The sequence below is a fragment of the Colossoma macropomum genome, unplaced genomic scaffold, assembly GCF_904425465.1.
Source record: "Colossoma macropomum unplaced genomic scaffold, Colossoma_macropomum, whole genome shotgun sequence".
NCBI classification, from domain to species: Eukaryota; Metazoa; Chordata; class Actinopteri; order Characiformes; family Serrasalmidae; genus Colossoma; species Colossoma macropomum.
This window is the reverse complement of record NW_023494785.1, coordinates 18435934-18446780: the sequence shown is the minus strand read 5'-3', so window position 1 is coordinate 18446780 and position 10847 is coordinate 18435934. Positions and strand designations below refer to the sequence as shown.

Here is a 10847-nt window from a genome sequence, read left to right as displayed (position 1 = left end):
AAATCTATTGAGGTACTGAATAGTGCAGTGGAACTTCTTACTACATTTATCAGTACAAGAAATGAAGATTGTGCAGCTCTGTTCTTTTCTTTTTGGGATTCTTTTGGTTTAAAATACAAAGCTCCAAAGTAAGAAATGTAACCAACCACAAAGAAGTACAAATATTGCCACCATCAAAACATACTGAAGTTTAAAAACAAAAAAAATGGAATTAGTAAATAAATATGAATGGCTAAAATGTAACAGCGTAAAAAAGATTCCTTTACTTATGTTAGTAGAAGTAATATGGTTTGAAAATACTCAAGTAAAAATGCATCAATATTTTACATGAGTACATGTACTTGAGTAAATGTAATTAGTTACAACCCACCTCTAAACAGGTTTATAAAGACGTGTCATGCTAATTGAAAGGCAATTTTAGTCAGTGGCCTAATTGCATTGTCATTTTTTTTTTTTGAAACAATATGTTTTGCCCCACCTCTTTTGGAGGTGTGGTGCCACCCCTGAATACAACATGTTTTCAAAACGTTTCAGAATCATTATTTCTGTGACGTTACAGTCTAACCTACTTGGAACCTTTTCAAAACATTGCTAAACATTGTCGTGATGTTCTGTTAGTTGGGGAGAGGCCCTGTATTACTGAGATTGTATCATGGAGAAGGGTGTTCTTAGGCACAACGTGAAGCAGAAACCATGGACTGTATATGAGTGGACAGTACGGCTGTGTCTGAAATGGCAGACTTCCATGCTACATAGTACGCCAAAGCAGCCCTCAAGAATAGCTAGCGAAAGTAATCACAACTCTTTTATTGCACAGGCATGTTTTTTATTTAAGTTCAGGTTAGAAATGATGAAATTAACTGAGAAAAAAGTCAAATAAACAGACTGAAGAACAGAAGATGCCCATTTGGTGGAGTTGGGAGATGGTTGGCGGTCTTCCTCCTGCCAGCGCTTGTGTCCTAAATAAATAAATAATGTTCATAAGACATCAATTAAAACAACACGAGTAAAACCTAGAGTAAAGATTTTGCGTTGAGTCTGCTTGTGCTCTAGAATGGCTGTGTACTAAGTTGTGTGTACTTAGAATGGCTAAGTTGTACATACCTGTGTTGTAGAACTCTTTTCCTGCACAGGTGTGTTCTTATAAAAGGTTCAGTTTAGAAAGGATGTAATACAGAAGATAAACATAAACTGAGGAAAAGAATAAAACAAAAAGACTGAGGAACAGAAGAGGCGCGTTTGACGGAGTTGCAAGATGTTCGGTGTTCTTCCTCCTGCCAGCGCTGGCATCCTCATACTCTTTGGTCAGCTTCTTACAGCCAGAGGCTTCTGTCTTGGTACGAAGTGTGAAGGTTCTGGTGTGCAGATCTCTGAGATGGGACAGTCAAGGTCTCGGTTCGCGCAGGTCAGGACTGACGGCTGGGTTTGTGCTTTTGTTCCAGCTCTGTTCTCTTCCACCACTGAAGGGGAGTCTCGGGGTCCTGTTCAGCTTTTCCACAAGGCTTCTAGTTGACTCCAACAAACTGGCCCTGTCGTGAAGGTCGCTGTGGTTGGATGGTCTAGGAATTGGGTGCAGGTCAGCTGTGAAAGTTACTTTCCTGCATTTTTCCGTTCCGTTTTTAACAGAGCTTATGGGCGCCCGCTTGTGGCCATTAGTGGACGTCTGGCTGCGTGGAGAAGACCTGTGTCGTCATTTTGTCCAATAACGTCATTCCACACCAGGGTTTTCACACCTCTGTCGTCATTTCGCCCAGTAATGTCCTTTTCTTTCTCGTTCCGTAACTGAGTGTGCACGCCTGTGTCGTTACTTCATCCAGTAACGTCCTTTCCGTTCTCATTACATCCATTTTTTACGGTTCCTGATTTGCTGAACAGTCCAAGGGCTCTCTTGAAGATTTCTTTGGCCCCTTTTTGAGTTTCAGCATTCGTGAAGTCTGGTTCCGGACATACAGGGTTCTGTTGCAGTCCTCCTCATGTTCCCGAAGCGCCACCTCTGTAGCAGCTCAGGAGAAGAACCATGCGCAGCAGGCTGACCACCACTTGGCCCTTCTCCTTCTTCTTCTTCTCCTTCTTCCTCCATTCATTCATGTTTCTCGAACGATCTCGAGTTGATTTAAATGAAGCTTGTGAAGTAAATGCAAACAGCTCAAGCGTCAAACTTGAAATAAAACAAAAAGCACTGAGTTCGGGGTTGTATAGGCTTCGCCTTTGTGAAGTCACAATGGGGCGTTGCATTTCGCGAGCGGTTGCTGTGACATCATAGGGGGCGTGGCACTCCGCTCACGTCAGGTGTATTTCGTGCGTTGTGACGTCACCGTCGTCTGATTGGCTGAGCTTGCTGTACACACTGAATATGAAATTTGAACCCTTATTGTAACTCTCATGTACAAAATAAAATCCTCATTTAGAAATGCAGCTTCAGCAGCTCAAACAGAAGTAATTAATTACTCAAAAAATAAAATATGAACAGTCTAACAAAAGTGAAAGTTAATTTTATTACTGTAACAGAGCTGGACAAGTTAGGGTCTGCTTACAAAATGCAAGAATAACAGCCCACATTAAAAATATATCAACTTTTGGTTGTTTATCGAGCTAAATCTGAGTCACCAGCAGTGAGCAGCTAGACAAAGCTAAACAAATTATTATTATTATTATTATTATTATTATTATTATAAGTTACTGTGTTATATGTCTCATTTTTATTATTGTGCTTGCGTTTTTAAGTGTTTTTTTGTCTCTTGTCAGTCCACTATTGTTTGGCCTGTCTGGTTAAATTAAGAAATTAAGATGTAAATAATAAAAAATACATAAATAAATATAAAATATATTAATAAGCAACCAATAAAACTGAAAAGATTGAAAGATTAAGAAAGTGTTGAAGATTGAAACTCAGCCAAATGGAGGGAATGACAGGAAGAAAGAATGAAAGAGAAGGAAAAAAATGAAATGAAAGAAGTAAGGATGAAAAGAAGATGGAAAGAATGAAAAGAGGAACAATAATGAAACAATCAAGAACGAATGAAAGAAAGAAGAAAATAATGAAAGGAAGAATGAAATGAGAGAGGAAATAACAAAAGAATAGAGAAAATAAATGACGAAAGAATGAAATGAATGAGGAACGGATGAAAAGAAGAAGGAAAGAATCAACAGAAGAGGGAAATAATGAAAGGAAGAATATGGAGTTCATTTTGTGCCAAAATGTTTGAGAGAAGATCCTGATGTTTGAGCCTTCGGATTTGCTCAACAAAACACTCTGTTTCTTTCAAAACTTGAAAATCCGCACAACAGTGCATCCCATTCAGAACTCGTACCTGCAAAACACTGGAACAAACTGGAAAACTTGCTCAATCGTGCTCTTCACCTTCAAAACTCGTACGCGCGCGCAAATCATTTCTGCTCTCAGCTCCACAGCGCGCTCTTAAGTTTCACCAGAGAACTTGTAGAAATAATATAAATAAACAAGTAAATAATAAATAAATAAATAGATAAACCGGCTCTGGTTTCATGTCTGCTCGCTGTAAAATGTCTGAACGTTTGTGTCAAAACTCCAGCCAATCAGAGCTGTCGAGGGGCGGTTCCTGCCAGCGCACCAATCATGGCATCGTTTCTTAAGCAGCTTTATGCCAAATAGTCAAAGTACGTTCGTGGCTGTGGTATTGAGTCGGCTAGTGTGCTTGTAGCCTCGACATTAGCTAGATGGTTTCTAGCTTTCTAGTATCAAATTCATAGAAGTGAATTCTCAGTAATACTCTGTCATAAATAATAACGTATTAATCTAACTTACATTGGTAGGTAGCTAGGCCATTTGTTTCCTACCAGAGGCCTAACGTTAGCTAACTTCAAATAGCTTAACATTAATCAACTAAGCTGACATTAGCAAGGTTTCTTTGTAGCTAACAATGTCTGACAGTATTCTGTTGAAAAGTCTTAACTCTCTTATAACGCTTGTCTTCGTAGGCTCATCTTGTTAATCCTGTATATTTATCTTGTATAATTACGTCATAAAAAAACAATACTGATGCCGTTCCCTCAGAACTAACGCGCTAACCCGAGCTAATGCTCTAGCTTGGAGTTAAAGTGCTAACCGCGAGCTAACGTTAGCTAACAACTCTGAGCATTTAAAAGAAATAGCCTGTGCTTTTCAAGTCTTTAGCCATAATGGTACAGGGCTTTTAGCGTACATGGTACAGTTAGCGGTTAGCATGTTTGCTCTGGGCTAGCGCGTTGTCTTGTGACAGCAGTAACGTGTCCTCTCATCTGTACACACATCATCCTTCTGTCTAAATCAGTAAAACTAGAGCACAGTTTAAAAACGGGTGCTGTGGTTGTTAAACTGAGGCGATATTCCCTGGTTCATATAAGGCTACGTTGTCAGGAGTGCTTTACATTAGTTCAGCCTGTAAGTGGCTTAATTTATGGGTTTCTTAATGTTTGTCAGAACAAAAACTTTCTTGTTCACAGATCTTGCAGTTGTGGAGTTTTTGCCTCATAATTCATAATTTCTAAAGTAAACCCATCTGTGCCAGACAAGCTGTTATTGGAGCTCTGTGACTGCTTTCAGCGGAGCAACTTCCAAAGAGCAGGTTCAGTCTGCAGAGGGATCTGATAGAAATGCTGATGGTGGTGTTATTCCAGATTGTCAGGTAAAGTGGTTTGTTGTAAAGTTTGACCCAAAAACGTATCTGGAAATCAGTTAAAGAAGTAGCTAAATGTTAGCTGATTGCTTTTCCTCTTTTCTAAGGCATCAGGAAGTGGACAGGTTTTGACTGATGTAAACCTAGCAGTGTTTATATATGATAAGTTTTTACCTTTGAACAACTAATTTGATAACTATATTTTATCATTCTTATTATTAAGGTTGCTGAATAACTCACTATCTATTATTTTAATTAGATCTTTGAAAAACAAATTATTTCAAACTTGTTACTTATATTATGATAGGATATATAATTGACAGAAAACATACTATGATTATTATATTACCTAAATTACTCTCTTGCTTCAAATTGTTCGGTTCAAATTGTTTTTTTTTTTTATTTTATTTATTCATTTATTTATTTTTTGCTTGTTTTTAACTTTAACTTAACTAAGCCATTGTATGAGGTTCATCTACAGTAGACCAAAACATTTCTGTTTTGTGTATTTGCTTTTGTGCATTAATTTATTTTTTACCTTTGAAAATGTTTAATTTTAATGCACAATAAGCAATTTGACTACATTCTGAATGTTTTTGCTTTTTGTTTTGTTTAAGGGATTCTGCACTGGTGAAAATGAATGCATGTAAAACAAAGCAAGATGTCAGATTTAGCCTGTACGTCAGTGGCCTCTCCACTCAAGAGATTTTCGTCCACCATGGCTTAAAATTTGTGCAGAAATATTGTGACATATATTTATTAATGTGGAAAACATAGTACACTCTGACCCAAGGCATTTGGTCTGCGGAATGGCCAGCTGCATAAGTCCTTAAAGATGTACACGCAAAGACTACAGACAATGACCTATCACAGAGATGAAGGCTCTTTTCTTCATTCAGGTACTGTTTTTATTTATTTAACTAAAATCAAAATGGAGTTTTCGTTCTGAAACGTATTGGTTTATTAAAAAGTAATTATTAATATTTTGCATGTTCTGCAAAAAAATGAGTATTGCATACTCAGGGCCACATCTCGGCCTGGGACCAAGGTGGATACATAAGTGTAAATGGTCCACAGATCTGGACCACAGCCATTAAACTTATACATTTTACAGTATCTGGGCCAGATCCCTTTGTTCTACTCACACAGTGTGAGAGCCAGAGCAAGGCCACATCCATTAGTTCTTGTCATTTTACAATATATGGAAAAAAACAACGATGTGGCTCACAAGTGGGCCTGATAATTTTTGCTAACTGGGACATAACAACGTTTTTATACGTGGAGTGTGGCGCCAATAGACTAAAAGATTATCCTGCTTTGATTAACGTAAACATGGTCTCCAGAATCCATTTTTATTTACTTTAAATGTTCCTACATGTGTATTTTGTAAACTCACAATCACGCATGTCTGCACTGGACATCTTGTAAGGCCAGTTTGTTTTTGAATGAAAATATTTACTGTGTACTATTTTACTATTTTTTGTCTGTTAGTACAGTGGTACAGATGTTACCGAGTAGCCTGAGCTGAAGGTTTTTATCGTACCCTCAGCCGAGGCCGTCTGAAGAGTAAAGCGAGTACTTCATTTCACCTGTAGGTGGCAGTAATGCAGAAAGCTGCGTTCATTCTGCTTTAAATCCTCCACAGAGGAAGACACAGGAGAGCCGCACGCTGACATTGGGGATCAGACTGCTGCGTCTGAGCGAGTAGCAGAGGTAAGACTTTCATGGATTAGTAGATCAGATTTGTTGCCCTTGACAGATATATATCATATCATATTTTTCATAGAAAAAGGTTTTTGTTTATAATGTCGATATGAGTGGCGGTTAGAGTAATGATATTCTTGACGGTCAACTACTTACCCATCAGTACGGTATGGTCGATGTCATTGCTGAGTGGGTTGCTCGTTAGATAAGATGAATATTGATACCTGATTAGGTTTACCATGTTCACTCCTGTTTTTCTTTACGTAGAGAGCCAAAATACGAGCATTGTATGTTTTCGGAGAACTTGTCAAACTCTCTCAGCCTGTTAGGTAAAGCTAGCTAAGCTAACCATTGTGGTACATGTGAGTTTCACAGAGCAGTGAAGGTGATGGAAATGCCGAGTGTAGGTCATTTCCCCAGTTGGTTAAATGTTGGTAGTGAGGCAAAGTTTGAGAACCTTTTGTAATAAGGCCTACCTGGATTTCTGTATTAGTGTGTCCTCAAATGTGATCTGAGCTTCATCAGTCATGTGACCTAAGACTTTAACAAACATCTCAGTGCCACATCTTTACTAATGACCTGGACTGTTTAGTATATAAATCTAGCACAGGACTAATCAAAAAGAGGGAAGTAAATGCAAGTGTAGATTTGACCACACATATCAAAGAACAAAGTTACCTTGTCTTATCAACAGAATGATGTTTAAGTCCTGTATGGTTTGATTAAAAAAGATTTCAGAGGCCCTCAGGAGAAAATTAGCTCAAGAGAAATGCTCACAAGACAGGAAAGCATTATATAAAGTTCACTCCAAGGGCTCTCAAAAAGTGACGATGTGACAAAGACGTCTAAGCATGCATCTATGCATCCATTCATGCCAAAGGGTTCACACACTTTTTCCCCCCTTACAATTGTAGATAGCTAGCTAGCAGCACAGGTAACAAATTAGTGAACTTTCAGGCCATTTGTTTCTGTTACACTCCAGTGTTTGCTTAGATATATATATTTCCCTTAAAATAACTTGGCGTCATTGTGATTTAAGCATGGACGTACATGGTCTGTTGAATGGCTATTTAAGGCTCCTCATGAACTTCCAGTGTGTTTAGATATATCATCTGATCACAAAAGGAGGAGGATTCAAGATGGGTGCCTCAGTGACTACTTCTGCTACCACTGTGAAAGCAGAGGCAGTGACATTGCCGGCTCAGTTTGGTAATGGCTCGCCTCCGCAGGGCTGCCCAATGCAGCAGGAAAACCAGAAGAGTAAGTTTAAAGTCAACCTGGAATTAAAGTGGACCTTTTTTCACCTTGTTAGTTAATGTCCCTGGTTATATTAGCCACAATTTTCTCATACCATTCAAAAGACAAAATTCTTGTTCTCTCATAATCTTGGATTAAAGTGCTGTGACTTTTGCTTGCCTCTAAAGCATCTTTTGATTACATTATGGTGCCCTAGTGGGCTGGAAAAAAACATAATCAAGATCACATTTCACTTCCTACTCTCACCATCCCCACCCATAGGATCCAGCAAAAATGTTTTTATTACTTTCTTTCAGTCTGAAATACGACACAGTATAGAAGGAAAATACGTTGTGATTTCCGATTCACATTGACTTTAGGTAGATCACAAACACTGCTCATGTTGATATGTCATCTGTTGTACCATATCATCTAAATCCTAAGGTTCTTATCCATCGGAGTGCCCCTTGCATCAATCTCCTGCTGGGCCAGCGCACCAAGACCAGGCCTACGAGTTTGTGGAGTGCCCAATGAGAGCTGCAAAAGCAGGCACACAGGGACTATCTGACATTGATCCAACAAATATGGTACTTGATCCATCACTGACTGATAGGATGATGTTGTTCATATTTGTTTGCATATATTTTGAAATTATGAATTATGAAATCTGTGTGTTTTTATTCTCTTTTAGATGCCCCCACCTAACCAGCAGCCAGCTCCTGACCAGCCTTTCTCTTTATCAGTTAAAAGAGAGGAATCCACAATCCCCAGAGCTGGGACAGATAATAATTGGGTTTATCCCTCAGAACAAATGTTCTGGAATGCCATGTTGAGAAAAGGGTAAGTGTGTTACATTTTTGCTTCATTCTAAATAATACTAGTACACTTATTTAGTTAATTCTAATCATTTTCTACAGTAAATTGTTTTTCCCTGGGTGTTATGGCATGAAGAATGAACGAGATCTTGCTTGTCTTGCTGTGATGAGCAATGTGATGTTTCTAGTAGTAACAAGGGCACAAAATTATTTAAGACTGCATTAGAGCAAAGTGTCTAACATGGAAATGCACAAAGGTTCTGATGAGCTGAAATGTTGGCATGAAGAATCATCTCGCATTCAAAATAAGTTAAAATTGTCTCATACATAAAAATATATCAGAAGTATGCAAATGATGCTGCCTTTTTTGTGCAGATGGCGTTGGAAAGATGACAGCCTTGCCCCGAATGACATGACAAATATCATCAAGATCCACAATCGCAACAATGAACAGGCTTGGGAGGAGATCCTGAAGTGGGAGGCACTGCATGCCAGGTGAATAAAGCTCCTCTTAGCTTAAGCCAGTGCATTTTTTCTATTACTGTGCCAGTAGTGCTAAATTGAAAAGCTAATCCTATTCAATTTTCTGGCACACTTGTGAAATTTTATATATAGCTCTCTTCTTTGCTTTATGTTTACTCATCATGCTTTGTGTTTGTTTTGTAGTGAATGTCCATGTGGTCCATCTCTGAAAAGGTTTGGTGGTAAAGCAAAGGAACTTTCACCCAGGGCAAGGATACGTCATTGGATGGGGTATGGACTGTTTTTTTCCTTAAGAAAAAATAGAAAAGATACCTAACATCCCTCAGCTTTTTCATGAAGAATGTGTTCTAGCTGTCTTTGTGTCTTAATGTACTTGTTTCCCAATTCTCCTTTTTTTGCAGGTATGAGTTACCTTTTGACCGACATGACTGGATAGTAGATCGCTGTGGAAAAGAAGTCAGATATGTGATCGACTACTATGAAGGAGACCTTGACAAAGACACGTATCAGTTCTCAATCTTGGATGTGCGTCCAGCCTTTGACTCTCTTGAAGCAGTGTGGGATAGAGTAAAGGTGGCCTGGTGGCGCTGGACATCTTAAACTCCCTGAAACTGTATGATCTTATCTCTATACTAGGTTGTACATAGGAAGTCTATTTTCAAATAGATAAGTACGCAGATTTCTTCAAGCATACAAGCTGATGGCCATGTGAAGTGTTAAAGCAGATTCTAATACATGCAGATTGCTCGCTGGAGATGAGAGGGTTTGTTTTAACTCTGTGCTGGTGGTGTGAATGTCTTTAATTCTCTCCAGTTTTTGATTGTAACTTATGTATAATGCGCTTTTCTGAAGCAGATGTGAATATGAATATCTTCTTTGAGAATTTTTCATTTTCAATAGTGTTTAGGAGACAGTTTAAGTGAGCATTTCAACCCAAATCTGCAATTTCTTACCATTTAGAAGTGAACCATTTTCTTGCTATACTGTTTAGTTTGAGGGCAAAGTCATTAGAGAATTACAGAAACTCCTTTGAAATTTATTTTTTGGTATCCCTCATGAAATTAATGGTGCATCCTATTTGTTGAAAGGCAGCAATATATTAGGGCTGTGTACTTAGTCATTAAAAAAAATTAAGCAACCTAACCTAATCACCTCTAACCTAATACCGATACCACTAACCTAAGGTTTTCTGTATTGATTTTTGGTGTTTGCAGTGTCTCACTGAGCATGTATAAGGGGCCAACAACTGTTGCTGCACTTTCTGCTATGCTTTTGGTGAGGAAAGGTTGAGCTATATCTTCATCATTTGAATGGTCATTAAAACTACTGTTTCCTCTTTTAGTATTTTTCTTACAAATGTGAAAAATGCTATTAATCAGTGGAACATAGAACGGTTCAGTGTTAATGGAACTTTTTAAATCATATAAATTAATGTGTTTGAATTCTCAAGGAACGAAAAGTTCAGTGTAATTTCTGCCTTTTTTTTTACGATGTGTATATCTTCTTGTTTTTCATACCCCTTTAATGTCCATCTTTACCTAATGCTGTCGATTTCGGTTTTAAGAAAGTGACATGTATATGAGTGACTTTTATTATCTGTGAAGTTCATTATATCCACTGTATATACTGAAATGGTGGTGTCCACACCAGTGGGTGGTGTTTTCTAGGACACTTCTATCTCTGAATTCCTGAATTTCCAAAGCTAATGAAATATGTAATTGACTCGCAAACATGGTCTCTTTCTTTGTATCCAAGGCATTGTGGTTTTTAGAAGGCTAACCTGTGTTTAAAAATCTTACCACTAAATGTTCAGCTTCTCATTCTTTTTAACAATGAGTTTAAATATTACTTTTTAAAAATAAAGATGTGATTTGCTTAAGTTACCACCAGATGGCATCCTTTCTACAGGCATGCATTTTCCTCCTCTCAGTTTTACACAAATATTTCAGCAGACATGTTGACTGAGTGGTAGGAC

The 10847-nt window shown here is 38.1% G+C and overlaps 1 protein-coding gene across 1 annotated transcript; it reads left to right on the top strand.

The window, feature by feature from the left end:
- The first annotated feature begins 6271 nt into the window (after nt 1-6271).
- On the top strand, nt 6272-10602 carry LOC118818445 (cytochrome c-type heme lyase). The gene is made up of 7 exons (XM_036585709.1): nt 6272-6347; nt 7464-7598; nt 8019-8161; nt 8266-8414; nt 8765-8884; nt 9056-9142; nt 9274-10602. Exons 2-7 carry the CDS (start codon nt 7478-7480, stop codon nt 9470-9472), a joined length of 819 nt encoding a protein of 272 aa, XP_036441602.1. The 5' UTR covers nt 6272-6347; nt 7464-7477; the 3' UTR covers nt 9473-10602.
- Nucleotides 10603-10847: the final 245 nt, after the last annotated feature.